Source organism: Eumetopias jubatus, unplaced genomic scaffold, assembly GCF_037043125.1.
Source record: "Eumetopias jubatus isolate StellerSeaLion01/CBP00866 unplaced genomic scaffold, mEumJub1_p1.0 scaffold_20, whole genome shotgun sequence".
Lineage (NCBI taxonomy): Eukaryota > Metazoa > Chordata > Mammalia > Carnivora > Otariidae > Eumetopias > Eumetopias jubatus.
The window spans coordinates 2133640-2151769 of record NW_028274826.1 but is presented as its reverse complement, the minus strand read 5'-3'; the positions used below and the strand labels follow the sequence as shown (position 1 = coordinate 2151769).

General features: G+C 41.1%; 1 protein-coding gene across 16 annotated transcripts in view; it reads right to left on the bottom strand.

Annotated features, from left to right (window-relative positions):
• Nucleotides 1-18130, bottom strand: part of LOC148162112 (putative phospholipid-transporting ATPase IIB) — a 52433-nt gene that overhangs the window by 15831 nt on the left and 18472 nt on the right. For 7 of the 16 annotated variants that reach the window (XM_088020279.1, XM_088020280.1, XM_088020278.1 and 4 more), the window contains exons 2-3: nucleotides 15359-15530; nucleotides 2283-2396 (exon numbers count right to left, since the gene is read on the bottom strand). In XM_088020279.1, coding sequence (XP_087876405.1) covers nucleotides 2283-2396; nucleotides 15359-15530 — 286 coding nt within the window. Of the gene's footprint in view, nucleotides 1-2282; nucleotides 2401-4021; nucleotides 4470-15358; nucleotides 15531-18130 lie in introns of those variants that run through there. The other 9 variants (XR_015767203.1, XR_015767201.1, XR_015767204.1 and 6 more) reach the window with 3 other exon arrangements.

The following is an 18130-nucleotide window of genomic DNA, read 5'->3' as shown; positions in this document are numbered from 1 at the left end:
ACACAAATGTGTATCTTGATAACTCAGAAACTCTTACAATGGGAAAGTTCTATTAACCTTATATTTATGAAACGGTAAAAAATAAAATATAATACCCACGTTTCTGAACATGAACATCTGGGTAGCTTTAAAATAACTGAGCGAACAAGCAAAACATACACAATTTGACTTCACAAAAACTGTCTTAATCTCCTCTATTTACTTCTCTCGAAGTATAAGAAATAATGACATAAAAAAGTATGTGAATTGCACACCAATTCAGGAAGACAGCGACCTATATATTCTTTAAAATCTCTTGGCAGTTGATCTGCAATAATATTTTCAAATACAAAAGAAGTATCCTTCAACAAAATTTTAGGAATGCAAATCCTGCAACTTTGTTTTTGTTTTTTAATTCAAATAGAGTTATTTTTAAGGAAGAAAACCCAAGAGCCAGTATATTAAAAGACTTCTATTTACAAATTCTCAAATTATTAAATTTAAATTGAAAATCAAAATGGAACAAATTTCATGTTTATAGATGAGAATAATTCAAATGGCACACTATCATTGCAATTAAACTTACAACCTTGCAACTTCCAGATCAAAATCTCTTTGGATGCCATTTTATATGCAACTTGGAGGGTATGGAAATTTTAACAAGAGCAGAGCAATGGGTTAAGTACTTATTGTTGACTTAAAGAGTCTGGAACCACAGTTTTTATATAATGACGTTTTCTACGTTACCATACAGCTGTTTGTGCAACTCAAAAATCAGCTACAATGATAACACGTTTATATTCATAATCATATTCAATTGCTGTCTAAAGATGTTTTGAGTCATTTCATAAATTAATCTCAGCAGGAGAGAAAGCTCTTTCTCCTCAGTGATTTCTTTAAAATCTCAGGTAGCATAAATTATATCTATTAGCAATTCAAAAATTGCCATTTGTGCTAAAAATGGCATAGAATTCCTACTGTGCAATTACCAAATGTTTCTAAAATACTACGTTTTAGATGAAAAGCCTAATTTAAGAGACAATCTAAGAACGAGAATTCACACGGTAACAGTGGTGCAGCCACACCAACAGGTGCTCTCAGGACACAGCCCATCCTGGTGGGCTGCAGGGATTTGCTCTGGTCACAGTGAGGCTGCACTGTGGGCTTTAAGCCACTGTAATCAATACTCTGTTGTCTACCGAATGAACTTTGTGACCTTTAGGAAAATGTACAATGCTTCGCCAATCTGCGAGTATTTAAAATTTAAAGAAAACAGTAACTTCATTCAAGAAAGATGAGAATATTTATCTGCCTGAAAGACAGCTTACATTTTATTGTCCTGACAAAAGAGCTGTCTTTTAATGACGGAGACAGTAGTTTTGTGTGTTTTACTAAAGAGTTAATGAGATATGAAGCATTCACCAACTATTACATGGATGGGGGAGGGTGGTGAGGGGCAATCAATGCCCAGTATAAAATCAGCATGATTATTTAAATTAAAACATGAAAAATAAAACAGCCCTTATTTCACTTTACCAAGACATTTTCTTGTAAAGAGCATAAGAGCAAATAACTAGAATGTGTCAGAAACTTTGATATAGAAATATAACCAGTACCAGCTTCCTTTTGCCTTTAGAAAGACGAATAAATTGGTCTATAAAAATAGGAAATGTACAAAAACCAAAAATTAGTCAATCACCCTAAATACATACTCAGTTTTGTAACTTAAGCCAAAAATACCACTAGCAACAAAAAAAGTAATGAAATATTTAAACTACATTATTTACACCTAGCATAATACCTAATTAAAGATAACTAATGATATAACAACATAACATGGCTTGAAATTTATTATGTGAAGTAGAAACTATTATCTATCAATGCTTATAGATATTTTGTTACTGAGTCACGTTTGTATAAAAAATTATTTTACTTTCATCATGAAGTTCCTTGGCAGGCTTTAAACTTAACATTCCACTTCACCTGCAAACAAAACTTATGACTTATTTTCTGTTAATTTAATTTAGGCTTGATTATTTCTACAATATAAATATATTTATCTAGGACTGAAGTCAAACTATAAATTTTCTCACATTGAACTTCATGATGTACCCATTAAAAGTGCGCATGAATTATTTAACAACTACTTGAAACATGAATGGTTCAAAAGCAAAAGGTCACTGATTTGGACATGACACAATTAACGGGAAAAAAAAAATTAAAAAAAAAAAAAAAACAGTGAAAACAAAAGGAGCCAGCAATCTCTGATATGAAACCCATTCTTAAGAATGTAATAGTCTTACCCCAGGTATAAAGGTAAATACATTGTATTTTTGATTTTTTATAGAATTTCTGGGATGCTTTTCTTCACACTTTTCAGGATATCCAAGCCACACCGTGCGAGCTTTCAGTTCTCTCTTTCTTTGACAAATATTTATCAGCCAATCACAGCAAGTGCATGAAACAAAAGACACTCGTTATATATGCTTTTTAAAAAATGTTTAAATTAATGCTACATATTTAGAGCCAATACTGATTGTTTCTGTATTTACCAGACACCGAAAGCATATCTAATGTTAATCTGTAAAGGTTATCTTCAAATAGGTTATACGGAAATAACTTTGACATAAAACACTGAAAGAGACTTGTATGAGTGCATAATGACTTCTAGAACCTCAGGGAAATGATCTTCCCTGTTTAGACCCTCTCACTGACAAAACCATTAAGTTTCTGAAGCAATCAATGCTCTTCTATGAGGAGAAAAGGAGAGCCGTGTCGTTTGCAATTCTCAATACACCGCTCAGTGATCCGATGACAAAGGTCCTCGGACATCAACTCTCTCAGGTAATCACTCTTTTCCTCTTAAAGAGGACTATTTTAGTAGCATTCATATAAAATGAAGACTTACGGCTCCATTCAATATTGGGAAAGAACACTGATGTTTAAGGGGATAGGGCCAAAGCTATCTTCCAGTCTGTCCATGTGCCATAGTGTCAGGACTCCAGCAGCACAAACACTTCCACTTCCTGGACATCCAAACCATTATGTTTGGATAGAGGGAATAAACTTTTCTCAAAATACTTAAGAAAATGGTGAAAAGGTATCAAAATCGCCTAAACTAAGCATAAAATAAGAATCGTGAATTTAAACTTCAGCATTAACAGTTTGGCTTTGCTCAAATCTCCAAACTGCAGAAGGAGACCTAGAATGGCTTATGAAGGCAGGTTGTTGAACTGTATCTTCTAGGTGTAGTCTGGGCTACACCAGCAAGCCAGCAGCAAAAGGCAGAAGCTCTGAACTTCACTCTGTGACAGACTCAGCTGAAAAATTAACATGAAATTTTGTGTGACAATGTCAGTCTCAGGAGGTGTGATTATAAAATGAAGTTGGCATATCAGGACTTCCATCTTGAAATCACTGCATGTCTTCCACGGCAGGTGGGGAGGGCGCACTAGCCCTTTACTCCAATCACACTGACACAATCTTCAGAAATCGCCTTACTTTGGATAGCACCCACGGTGGCATCCTATAAACTGAAATCGGTGTATCTCTACTGAATCTCTGCGTATTTCTTAGCTGTGCACAGAAAATCTTCAGTCCGGAAGGACGGGAGTCTGCCCTCCAGGTGTGGGCATCCACCTCTCGCCCGCCTGCAGGACTGGGAGCACTGCTACCTTGAGGAGCTCCCTTGGGATGGCAATCCTGAGTGCCAGGGGCACAGCCAAGCAGGTCGGTTCTAAACCACCCTCTAGGACCCATCCCACTTCAACTTTTAAGAACACAGAGCATCCTCCACACATAAAGGATACTTTTAAATCCCAGCAGTTACAAACCAGGATATTATTACAGCGATTTAAGATTGCCACAGTACGTATTCCCGCCTTTACTGCCTTTTGTTGGCGGCGGGGGGGGGGGGGGGGGAGGGTTAAGTAGATTTCAGTAAAATATCAGGGATATGTGATCTTGCTCATGCTTGAATGAAACAAAAACTTAAGTAAGGCTTCAAATACAATATAATCTGCTTCAAATCACTCTTTCTCACCTCCTGTCGCTTTCACCACGCGGCCTGCACCAAGGTCAGGCTTCTAGCGAGGCTTCTTCCCTCCAGCACGACTCCCCTGGCCACCGGCAGACCTCGCGGCCCCACACCCACCCCTCCCCGCAGCACCAGCCCGCACAGCCCAGCGCTCCAGGGGCGCCTTCCCCAGTCCTTCCCGGCGGCAGCTCTGAATCGCCAACCTCACTAGTTGCACACAACACGTTCTCCTGAGGCGCGAACACCTCCGGTCCCGCTGCACCAGACAGACACGCCGTGCGAGCTCGGAGGGGCTCTGCCCTCCTCGGGATGTAATCAGTCCGACACCTGCGGCGGCACCACAGCGACGGGAGACTCACACATTTTACACAGGCGGGAACGGGAGGCCGGAAAGGTACATGATTTCTCTGAGACGAGACAACCAGGCGGGGGCAGAGCTGAGAGCGGAGCCCGACTGCGCGCTGCCCGTCAGCGCAGTGCTCACGCCGCCCCACGGCAGGCCGGGCCCGTCAGAACGTGGCAAACGCACGGAACAGACGCCACAGGAGCGCCCAGCAGCTCGAGGGGCTGCGTGCGCGTGCGCGAGAGCGCGGGTGACGGGACGGAGCGCGCTGGGGGGCGGGGCGCACCGCGGGGCGCGGCCGGCACCGCGCAGCCGCCCTGACTCACACTCCGCCGGCTCCAACTCTCCTTCTGGCACAACAAGGGTCCGTGCCTGCGCTGCCCAGCGAAGCGTCCACCGGCCGCACGTGCCTATTTTCATACGAATTCACATGAAGTGCAATAAAAAGCCCAGTTCCTCGGTCACATTAGCCACATTTCAAGGGCTCGAGAGCCGTCCTGGCCACTGGCTCCCACAGTGGACACCACAGATCTAGACCATTCCCACGTCACGGGAGTGTCAGGGGCAGGGCTGCCCGTGGGAAGCGCAGCGCAGCAGGTCCAGCAGATGAGACACAAGCCTTCAGCGCTGCAATGACGGCGAAAATCCTCCAGCGAGGTATTCAAATACGAATTCTTGTTCTGAAACACCTCACTGCCTAATATGACAGTTTAATGTACACAAGTCAGACAAATCTAAGATGAAATAGAAGACAGGCAAAATTAAGTGTGTGAAAAATAAATACAAAATTTAGGAGACGTGGATTTTACCGAGTTTACGGCAAAAGGCTCTAGAAATGCAAAACCACTCTGTGCGTCACATGAACGCTGCAGACCACAGCCAGAAGAAAAACCTCAACACAACACACTGTGTGCTGTACCTGCAACCGACGACCCACGAAGTTCCAAAGCCTTCCACGCTATAAACTCTAAATTAAATACCAGGGGCTAAAAAAACATATACCTCAACAGTTTACTAATTTTTTTCTCTACAACCTGGTAGAGGGAAAAAAAAAACCCAAGATCCCCAGACTTCCGAGATGTAACTCAACTATTTGTAACACTTTGCTACTAAGAACTATCAAGAAACAAAAGTGTTATTACTAATTATTTCCTTATGCAGGCACAGAAGGAAGTTGTCGTTAGCCATAATCAAATCACACGCTATTTCACAAAATTAAATGAATACAACGCTTGAGGTTTTACAAGCCTGGAGCACCACCAGAATTGCCACTGGATGATCCAGACAGAAAGCAGGACCAGAAAGGAAGACAGGTGACTTGAATGCAAAGAGTAAAGGGCATAAACACCAAACATTTAAAACAAAACAAAACAAAATCTGTAACCCAAAAAGTAAATGTAAGCCTTACTAAGTTGTAGAGCTAAGCAGGAAAATAAAATTATGGACAATTCTTTAGTAAAATATACTGGTAAATACTGATACGGAAAGGGAGAACCTCAGAGACGGTGGGAGAAAATAACCAGGAGCCACAGCTGATAATACTTCCACGCAGACGGAGCATTTTCTAAATGTGTGATCACTCAGGGGACACTCCCCATTTATATATAAGTCACCTACCATCATCAAGGCAAACTGACACTAAATCCAATATTGCACAAAGTGTATTCTTCCTTACAACATTGTAGGATTAGCAGCTTTTCACAAAGGCCTCTATAATCAAAGTAATACTCTCATATTAAATAAAGTATCTTTAATATACCAAGATCCTGTCTCCTAAAGCTTGAACTAGCCATAGTTATATAACTCCCAAACTTCAGAGAGCCTTCTTCCAAACACAACCAAATTTAGACACTTATGCTATCCAACAGGTACCCATGGTTACCAAGAGCAGCACAGCCTACTATCTTCTTAAAAGATTAGCATCTCCTCACGCTTCTGCACTGCACATGTGCTGCAGATTCCCTGAAAGTGTAGAGACCCACTAAGAACAGGAACAGTTCCGGTATTTGACATCCCGCCCCCGCCCCCGCCCCACCTATCCAGCCCACTGTTCCTATGAAAATGCCCTCAGTGGCTCCACTTTCCTAAGGGACAAAGTGACTTTTGGTAAGAAGTGAAATCTAAGTCTCCTGAGAAAGACACCACCACCAGCCCCAGAGAAGTAGCGTATCGACGTGCATCACAGGAACTCACAGGAAGGACAGTCCGAGTTTTAGAGGGCAGATTACAGTAAAATTTCAATGTGTCAGAGCTGGAATTTTTACCAAATAATAAAAATGAGAAAGAGGTTTTTAGGCCATGAAGAAAGTAAAGCCCACTCAGTTGCTAAAACTAGGAAGAATAATTTTAAAATAAGCCTCACTAGTCGGAGTCTACAAACAGAAATACACTGAAATACTTAAAACTCATTATTGTTATTTGCTACCTACCTTTATTGCAATATTCACCAACATTTCCTCCTGCAATTAAACTAAGTAATTTTATGTATCTCCTATTCATTGATCCAACACCTAATAATGTTAATAAACACTGTATTTTATAATGCCTAACATTTAGGGGGAAAAAAGTAACAAATACTCAAAAATAAAAATCTGTAAGAAATGAAGAAAATAAAATGAATCTAAGTTGTTAGATGTACAATTTTGTTGTGTAAGGTGCAGTTTTTATTTATTTATTTTTAAAGATTTTATTTCTTTATTTGAGAGAGAAAGAATGAGAGAGAGCATGAGAGGGGGGAGGGTCAGAGGGAGAAGCAGACTCCCCGCCGAGCAGGGAGCCCGATGCAGGACTCGATCCCAGGACCCTGGGAGCATGACCTGAGCCGAAGGCAGACGCTTAACCAACTGAGCCACCCAGGCACCCAAGGTGCAGTTTTTAATTTAAACAGTAATTTCTCAGTATGGCAGATAGCACTGAACAAGAAGCGCGCCGACAATATCCCGGATCACTGCTTATTCCGTACAGCAAAAAAGACACACGTCAGTGCCATACAGACTGATTAGAACCCACCAACACGGTTCAGTTAGTTTTTTCTACACGATCACCACTTACAGAGATAAAGAGTTTATATACACATCTATTATGTGTTATTGTTTTAATGTCCCCCAGACATGGGAGTTTTGCTAACATCTACATCTGGAATATTAACATTTTCCTTTAAAAAAAGTAACATATTACAAATAAAATCCAAAATTTGTCTATGTTCCATTTGGTAAAAACAAAGTGCTATAAAAGACCAAAAATAATTAATTCCACAATGGGGGCAACTGGCTGGCTCAGTCAGAAAAGCGTGTGATTCTTGGGCACCTGGGTGGCTCAGTTGGTTGGGCGACTGCCTTCAGCTCGGGTCGTGATCCTGGAGTCCCGGGATCGAGTCCCACATTGGGCTCCCTGCTCAGCAGGGAGTCTGCTTCTCCCTCTGACCCTCTCCCCTCTCATGCTCTCTATCTCATTCTCTCTCTCAAATAAATAAATAAATAAATCTTAAAAAAAGAAAAAAGCGTGTGATTCTTGATCTCGGGATCGTGAGTTCAAGATCCATGTTGAGTGTGGGGATTACCTAAATAAATAAAACTTTCAAAAAATAAATTCAACAATGTTTTCAACACCATGAAAAGACTCCTAACATTAAAAGTCTGTAACTGTTGGCAACTCTTTGGGAGCACGGATTAAGTACCACTTCCATAGCACACAAGCCCCCTAATTTTAGAGTCCACACCATTAACATTAAACGGTCCGTGTCCTCAGAGTTTGTGCCTGTCAGTACCCACGCCCACTTCCTCTGTGTTTTCAGCCATCTCTGACGGCTCCTGTAGCATTCATTCAGTGATTCTCCATGCACACAGATACAGCTTCTCAGCCTCCTCGACTCCAGCGATCCTCATGCCGGGTTCCCCTTAGGATGGCGAGAACGGCCTTTATCCACTTACAGACACCAGTCAGGATTACTCTTCTTTGGAGCACAACTCCTCACCCTAGCACTTTTCCCAGGCCACAGAGCAAAGAGCAAGGGCTTTGGTTTGTCAAAGGAGACCTTGGTTCAGTTTCTGGCTTGGCCCCAGACCATCACAAGAGGGACTTTTCCAGTTCTTGGCTGTAGACAGTGCTGAGCATGGACGCCCAGCTCCCGAAGAAGGTGCGTACCACGGAGAAGAGCACCGGCAGGACGGCTCCCACTCATGCCTTCGCCCTGCGCGCGTGGAGGACACACAGCTGTGAGCTGCACACCACAGCCATGAAAAGATGACTTCTAATGGCGGCTCCACCCAGATTCCTCTGCTGCAAGCTCTTTCCTCAGTTCACAGCCCTGGGCACCCCCCACCCCCAGCTCCCACAGCCACACTTCCACTGCCAAGTCTGCGACAGGTCAGGCTCTCTCACGGACAGAAAGTCCTAACATGACACTGGATTCCGTACAAATGCGCGACTACTGACCTTCCGTCGTCGGTGACTGATCTCTCCACCAAAGCACGACCGATTCTCCCCCGTTCTCAGTCCTCATCTGAATCCCGGTCGCCTCCCCACTCAAATGACCCCACGTTCCCAACTAAGGGTAAAAGTCATCCTCTCCACCACCACTTCACTCTTCCACTCCTACCCCTCCCCCTGCCTAAAAGGATGGACAGTAGTCTTCCTTCCCAAAACTGTCTTTCTCCCCCAAGGTGTCCCTTTCCTTTATTTTTCAAAGACCTACACCACATGTCCCTTGACGTTTTCAGAAACGTCCTCCTTCTGTGTGGCTTCCCTTAATCCCAATGATGACAGGACACTGAAACCTCCATCTCCAGATCCTGCTTCTGAATCTGACAGGATTGTCTGTATGAACACTAACCCAATACAAGATAGATTTTAATTAAGAGAACTGTCAATAGTTTTAGATGAGCAATCTAGGAAAAAAAAACAAAAACAAAATCCATCGCTCACATCATACTTAATGGTGAAATACTGAAAGCTTTCTAGGACTATGAACAAGGAGCAAGAAGGTACACTCGCCACTGCTATTCCATATAATAGTGCATGTTCCAGACAGACCCATAAGGCAAAAAAAGAAAAGAAAAGGCATACAGGCTATAAAACAAAGAAATAAAACTGTTTGCAGATGACAGGATTGTCCAAGTAGAAAATTACACGGAATCTACACAAACACTCTTGGCACTAACAGTAAGTTTAGCAAGGCTATAGGATACAAGACAAACACAAAATCCAACTCTAGTTCTATACACCAGCAATGAACATGTGGAAACCAAAATTTAAAATACCAGTTACAAACATGAAGAAGGAAAAAGAAAAAAAAAATACTTAGGAATAAATCTAACATGTATAAGACCTGTGTACTGAAAACTACAAAATGCTGATAAAAAGGTCAAAGTTCTCAATAAATGGAGAGAGGTAAACCGTGATCTAGACGATTCAACACAGTAAACATGTCATTTCCCCCAAGTTAATATACAGGTAAAACATAATTCCTATCAAAATCCCTGAAAAGATTTTACAGACTGGGCTAGATTATTCTAAAATGTCTATGGAAAGGCCTAATAGCTAGAGGGCTAAGAAAATCTTGAAAAAGAATAAAATACAAGGAATCAACCTACCCCATTTGAAGACTTAGATAACGAGACAGTTCTCCAGACTGGGTAGCACTAGCAGGGCAGACGAAGGGACAATACAGGCAACAAGCCCCACTCGTGTGCAGCCAACTGACCAGAGACACAGGCATAAAAGCAGTTCAACAATGGTGCTGGAGCATTTGGATATACATAGGCAAAAAATAAATCTAAACCAAAACTTCCCACCTTGTACAAAAATAACTCAAAAAGGATCTAAATAATGTTAAACTATAAAACTTACAGAAGAAAATCTTTGAGACACAGGGCTGGGTGAAAAGTTCTTAGACGTGACAATCAAAGTGCAGTGCTCAAAAGAAAAAAAACAAACAGTTGGACTTCATCAAAATGAAAGACTTTGGATCTGTGGAAAAACTCTTAGAGGATGAAAAGACAAGCTCCAGAATGGAAGAAAATATTTGCAAACTACCCACCTAACGGAAGACTCACAAGTGAAATATATAAAGAACTCTTAAAACTTCACCAGAAAAAAAACCAAACCAAGAAGAAAATAGAATGGACCTACAGACACATTTACTGAAGAAGACATGCCTATGGCAAATAAGACAGTCAACCTCACTAGGCCTTTAGAAAATGCAAACAACCTGAGGCCACAATGAGCTGTCAGTACACACACATTCTAACAGCTAAAATAAAAAACAGCGACAACAAGGTTGACAAGGAGATACTGAATCTCTCCTTCACTGCTGGTGGGAATGTGAAATGGTACAACCACTCCGGGAAACAGTTCAGCACTTTCATAAAAAACTAAATATATGCTTATTATGTAACCCAGCAACCGCACTCCTGAGCATTTAGCCCAGAGAGAGGAAAACTTATGTCCATACAAAAAAAAAAAAAAAACCTGTACATGATGATTCATAGCAGCTTTATCTGGAACATCCAAAAACTTGGAACAACCTAAATGTCCTATCGTAGGTGAATGCTTAAACAAACATTCATCCATCCCCTGGAATGCCAGTCCGCAATTAAAAGGAAAAACTATCGATACAACTACGTGAGTGGTTATCAAGGGCACTGTGTTGACTGGAGTAGGCCAATCTCCAAAAATCACAAATGGAATGGTTTCACTTATTTGACATTCCCAAAATTAAAATTATAGAAATAGAGACGGATTAGTGGTTGCCAGAGGCTAGGGCCTGGGGTAGGAGAGAGAACATGACTATAGAAGGCAGCAGACAGGAGACACCTGCGGTAATGGGACAGTTCTGTATCTTTACTGCAGTGGTGGTTACACAGACCTGCACATGTAGTAAAACGTAGTGAACTATACACAGTTTATACCAGCATCAACTTTCTGGTTCGATGCAACCACTGGGGGGCGCCTGGGTGGCTCAGTCAGTTAAGCGGCTGCCTTTGGCTCAGGGTCCAGTGATCCAGTTGCACCTGGGGCTCCCTGCTCAGCAGGGAGCCTGCTTCTCCCTCTCCCTCGGCCCCTCCGCACCTCAGGCTCACTCTTTCGCTCTCAAATAAATGGATAAAATCTTTAAAAGAAAAAAAGAAAGATGCAACCACTGGGGGGAACTGGGTGAAGGATAAGCAGGACCCCTCTATACTAAGTTGGCAATTTCCTGTAAAGCTGTAATTATTTCAAAAGAAAAGGTTTTTTTTTTTTTAAGATTTTATTTATTGAGAGAGAGGGGGGAGTGAGAGAGCATGAGCAGGGGAGAGGGGCACGGGTAGAGGGAGAAGCAGGCTCCTGATGTGGGACTTGATCCCAGAACCCTGGGATCATGACATGAGCTGAAAGGAGATGCTTAACCAACCGAGCCACCCAGGCGCCGCCAGAAAAGTTTTTTTTTTTTAAATAAAACAAAGTAAAAGGATGAAAATCATATACCATGCAAATACTAATCAAAGAAAGCTGGGAGAGAGAGAGAGAGCAAAAGAGAGAGACAAACCAAGAAACAAGTGTTAATAACAGAGAACAGACTGACGCTCACCAGAGGGAGGTGGGTGGGGGAGGGAAACAGGTGAAGGGGATGAAGGAGGGCACTTGTGTTAAGCACAGGGTGATGTATGGAAACCTGAAGCTAATATAACGCCGCATGTCAACTAACTGGAATTAAAATAAAGAAATAAAAATAAAGAAAGCTGGTATCATTTCATTGAAGATAGACATTATGAGCCCACATAGAAGAAATATTATCAGATAAAGATCAATCCAACAGTAAGTTAGTAACCCTACACTCGCATCATCTAATAACATACTCTAAAATATATAAAGCAAAACTGACATAATTTAAAGCAGTAGACACATCCTCAAAGATGTTGAGACTCACACAACTTTCTCAGTAACTGATAAGTAAACTTCGAATATGAATACAGAAGATTCAAACAAGACTATTAACAAATTAATCAAATAAATGGATAAAATCTTTTAAAAAAAAAAAGCAACACAGAGCAAGTCAACAAAAAAGTACAAATTCTTTTCAAATACACACAGAAAATTGACTAACACTGCCCATATACGATGAATCATAAAGTAAGTCTCAACACATTACAGAGACTGAAAGAAAAAAATCCCAAGTATGTTCTCGGGCCACAGTGGAATTAAGAGAAAGTCGATCACATGGCACCGGGGTGGCTCAGTCCATGAAGCGTCTGACTTCAACTCAGATCATGATCTCAGGACCCTGGGATCCAGCCCCAGTGTCTCCAGTCTCCCAGCTCAGCAGGGAGTCTGCTTCTCCCTCTCCCTCTGCCCCTCTCCCACCGCTTGTGCTCTCTCTCTCTTGCTCTCACTTTCTCTCTCTCAAATAAAAAATAAAATCTTTAAAAAAAAAAAAGATAACAGTCAATTACAAAAAGATAATCAGGAAAATTCCTGACTAGAAATTAATCAGCATGGTTCTAAACTGAACATCAACTAAAGCAGAAATGGCAATGTAAATCAAAATATTTTGAACTAAATAGTAATAATAATACCATGTGTCAAAACTGAAATGCATCTATTTTTAAAAAAGAAAAAAGTACAATGCTGGTGACCTGAGAATCCATCTAACGAAGCCAGAAAAAGAAAGGCAAGTTAAACTCAGTATGAAAAAAATTAAGGGCAGACCAGACTTCAATGACACAGGAAGCAGACATCCTAAGAGGGACACAGTGTCACTCATACAGTGTCCCAGAGAATGTTTAACCTGAATCTAATGGCGAGGAGACCTCAGACACACCAAAATCTGAAATGTTCTATAAAATACCTGTTGTGTAGTTCCCATAAACATCAATGGAATGCAAGACAAAGTTAGGGCAAGAGTGGCTCCAGATTCATGGAGATGGCTCATGGAGATGGCCACCTAAATGCCAGGCCAGCCTAGAGAGGAAGGGTGCTCTGTGGGCAGGAGACAGAGCTGTGTCAGAGCAAAATCTCCTGAACGTGGCAACTGCCTGGTGGCCATGTACGAAAATAGCCTCTTCCTAAGAAACATGCACGGAACACTAAGATCAAAGAGGAGTGAAGTAACAAGCAGCCTCGTCTGAAATCACTCTGAAAATAACAGTGAGATACAAAGAGAATGGTCAATAAATGTGGCAAAAGATTAAACATTAGCGATCTTAGGCAAAGGGCATAGGAGGAATTCTTGCAACTTTTCTATAAGTTTGGATTTATTTCAAGATAAAAGTGAATTTATTTCAAGTCTGGATTTATTTCATGATAAAAGCTTAAAATTTCAAAAGCAAAGACAACACCAGAAGTTTGGCTCTTTGAAAAGAACTGATAACCTCCTATCAAGATTAACAGGGAAAAGGGAGAGATAAATTAACAATATCAGGAATAATAAAATGTGACATCCCTCCAGAACCTCATACGTTTTCTATTACATGAATTTATATATTTGAAAGTAGATAAACCCCTTGAAAAGCACAAAGCATCACAAGGGACACAAGAAAAAACAATTCTGCATAGCCCTGCAACTGTTAAAAGGAATTAAGTCTAGACAAGGTTAAGTACCCCCAAAGAATACTCCAGGAATATTGGCTATTTAACCTAGAAAATGTTTTGTGAAAAAACTGTCTCACTCATTAAAAATTAGTAACACAAGTCAGTGATTTCTAAAACCTTGTTTAGCCATGAAATTCCTTCTTCATATGAAAAGCTTACAATACACAGGAAAGATAAAGACAGACACTAATTGGAAGCTGAGAGGGGGTGATAAGCCTAAATCCTGCTCAGGCTCACTTCCCGATTCTGTGTGGTCGATCTCTTTGAGGGATTCCTCAGAGTCCCTGGGAGTCCACACACCACTGTTTGAATACCACTATGTGAGCCGACCCCAAAATCAAATTGGTTGTAAAAACATCTTTTTACAAACTTCTAAAGAGATAATGAGGATGATACATAAGATATCTTTCTACAATTACTTGTATCTCTTTTATGGTCAAAGGGATCTAAGTTCATGATGGTTAAGAAAGGCACTGACCACAAACTTTAAAGAGCAGAAAGACTATCAAAGCAGTAATTTATTCGACATACCCCACTCAAGTTATGTTGGCATCAGTCAGCTGAAATCTTGCTCTACCCATCCCTAGGGCTGGAGGACAGTCAATGGCCAAGTGTCCTAGACACAGAGTGTGGTTTCACAGACCAGCCTCTAAAGTCAAGGGTGAGCACAGCTGATGAAGTTTATCTCAACCACCAGTGAACTTGTTTAAATATGAGCAGGTCTTACCTTTGTTTCTTTCTGGTTAAATTTACTGAAGAATCTTCTTCCAACTCAAAGCATTTGAGTCAAATAATACACAGAGTTCCAGTATTATTAAACTGCATTTTACAGGCCCATAATACACAGAGTTCCAGTATTATTAAACTGCATTTTACAGGCCCCTACCTGCCTTTCTGGATGAGAGCAGGACCGAAGATGGAAGAGAGCACGGTTTACAAATGCTGACACAGTGACCAGAATTGACTCTACCATGCAATCAATACAAAACCACTAATCTTTCTCCACTTTCTAAACATTTAAATGTCGCATAAAAAAAGTGAACTTGAGGACGCCTGGGTGGTTCCGTCGATTAAGCGTCTGCCTTCAGCTCAAGGTCATGATCCCAGGGTCCTGGGATCGAGCCCCACATCAGGCTCCTTGCTCAGCGGGGAGTCTGCTTGTCCCTCTGCCGCTCCCCCTGCTTGTGCTCTCTGTTTCCCTCTGACCAATAAATAAATACAATCTTTAAAAAAAGAAAGTGAACTTGACATTCTGTCCTTTTCTAATTAGCAATGTTTGGTTTTGACTAATGTTTAACACTTTCCGTTATGTCATTTCATTGAGAGTGTCTTCTTTATTTGATATAAAAATAAGTATGTTAGAAGCCGAGCTTCTAAATACCTTAACTGTATACCTGAGGGCATAGGAAATTAGGCAGCAAGAGATCACAAACCTGGTGCAGAGGAACTTCCATCCTCCAGACAAACCACTCTAGTCCTCTTCTTCTCTGTGTGATCCTAGCTCGTGGTAACGTGTGGTAATCACTTTCATCATTCTTGAAGCCTTCTTCAGACATCATTAATGGCATTTCATCCAAATGGGCAGACTCATCTTCCAGCTGGTACCTGGTCAGAGGTAAGGAGAGAATGCTGAGGCAGGCCAAGCAGCCTTCTGTCACCGGTAAGGGTATTATTTAAGACAAGAGCTGGTCCCATTCTACTAACCACATTTTTCTTTTTTCTTCAAACTAAGCTGTCTACAGCGGAGGCAAACCATTATAAATGAGGGATGCTACTTTCCTTTACAAAAAATGTATTTAGCCAGGGTCAGAAGGAAAGGAACAGGCTGCCCAAGGAAGCGAACATGACCACGCTAGAAGGGGAGCCCTCCACAAAGCCACTGGTGTGAACAGTCGGCTCAACAGTACCACCCACTCGTGGTATTCAATTCAGGAATATAAAAACAATCACCCGAAATATTAGCAAAAAATGTATACTTCCAGGTCATATCTAAATACTCTGCTACAGATCGATTGGATATAAAATGTGCCCAACTTTACATTCATCAATCAAAGTCGTGGAAGTGACTTTTGAACTATGGAAGTATCTTCTTTTGAAAGGTGGGAACACGGTCCCTTGGTTTGTTGTCAGATTTGATATACGCAGCAAGGATGCTATGTCCCACTTACACTTACTCTGTCTCTGTTATTCCCTTTTCTGAATTTTCTATTCAAGGAAATAATTTCCTCCACAACCAGCATCCCTTTCAGAGTTCAATAATCCTCTTCTGATTCCAAAAACAGGCAGCCTACTGTATCAAGTTCCCATTTTATCTCTCCTCAATCACAGACATATGTACATTTTAAAACTAAAAGCTTACTTTGAGAACCAAGAATTCATGAGAAAGTAGAATGCAGAGCCCACGAATGCTATCTTATTTGATTTTACATCAAACCTCTGTGGTAGGTATTCACCTCAATTGTAAAAATCAGAGCACAGACCTGTGTGTCCCCGGGACATGATGGTAGTCACTGAAACTGAAATTTCCCCTCGCACCCTCTGAAGTCCACAGACTTTATACAAGACAAATAAAACCAACCAAGCCCACAACTACAGCATAAATGAGTGCCAGACAATACTACAATCTAGTTAAAGACAACAGCAAGCTGAAACAGGATAAAGTCAAAGGAAATCACAAAAAGCACACTAATCAAACTACTCGAAGCAAAGATGAAGGAAAAATTCTTGGAAGGAGCCAGAAGAAAACAACTCATTACATGGAGAAGCCCATCAATTCAAATGCCCATGGACTTCTCATGGAGAGAGATGAGGCCAGAGGACAGGAACTCCATGTCTAAGTGCTGAAAGGGAAAAAGGCTCAACCCAGAATTCTATATCCAGCAAAAAGATCCTCCAGGAATGAAGGCAGAACAAAAACATTCTCAGATGAAAGATAAAACTTGGAGGGTATGTTACCATCTGACCTCATACAAAAGAAAGCTAAAGAAAGTTTCAAGACGAAGAAAAATGATACCATCAAGAAACTTGGATTTTTGGAAATAAAGAACACAAAATTCTTTAAAACGTGTATGACTATTGAAAGCAAAAGCTGTCACATCATCTGGTGAAGTTTTCAGTGTAGAAAGATGTGAACTGATATGGCGGCTATCCTGTAAGAAGCAGGCGATTCCATAGCTTACATTAAGTGTAAAATATGAACAGTGAAAAGTTAGCTATGTATATTGCAATCCTTAGCGTGGAGCTTCTCAACAGCGGTACCATTAACATTCTGGGTCTCAGAATTCTGTTGACAGAGCTGTCCTGTGCATTGTGGAGCGTTCAACAGCAAACCAGGCCACTACGCATTTGATGCCAGTAGCGGCATTCCCCCAGTCGTGACAATAAAAATGTGTCCAGATGTCACCAAATGTCACCTGGAGGACAAAAATCACTACCTACAAAAAAATAAAAATACTTGAAATAAAATGGCATATAATGTTAAAAGATTAAAAGTAAAAAGATGGAAGAAGATATGATACAAACACTCGTTCAAAGGAAAAAAAGTAGCTACTATAAGACAAAGAAGACATCAAAAAAATAAAATGAAAGAACCGCCCAGGATAAAGAAGAACATTACATAATGATAAAAGATCAAATCACCCATAAGCTCTAACAATCATAAATGTGCATGCACCTACCACCAGTTTCAAAGTACACAAAGTATGAAATATGTAAGTAAAAGGAGAAAGAAACAAATCCATAATACTGCCGGAAGACTTCGTAACTCCTCTCTCAGTAATTAATGGAAGAAACAGTATCAGAAAGGACAGAAAGACATGGTCAGCACTGTCAGCCAACCTACCCTGGCACTCTACCCTGTACGGCAGAATGTTCTCATCAAGTGCACCATGAACACTCATCCCCACGGACCGCAACCTGGGCCATAACACAAACTAACAAATTCAAAAGAACTGAAATTAGACAAAGTATGTTCTCTTACCATAAAGGAATTTTTTTTTTTATAAAGATTTTATTTATTTATTTCACAGACAGAGACACAGCGAGAGAGGGAACACAAGCAGGGGGAGTGGGAGAGGGAGAAGCAGACTCCCCGTTGAGCAGGGAGCCCGATGTGGGGCTCGATGCCAGGACCCTGAGATCATGACCTGAGCTGAAGGCAGATGCTTAACGACTGAGCCACCCAGGCACCCCATAAAGGAATTTCT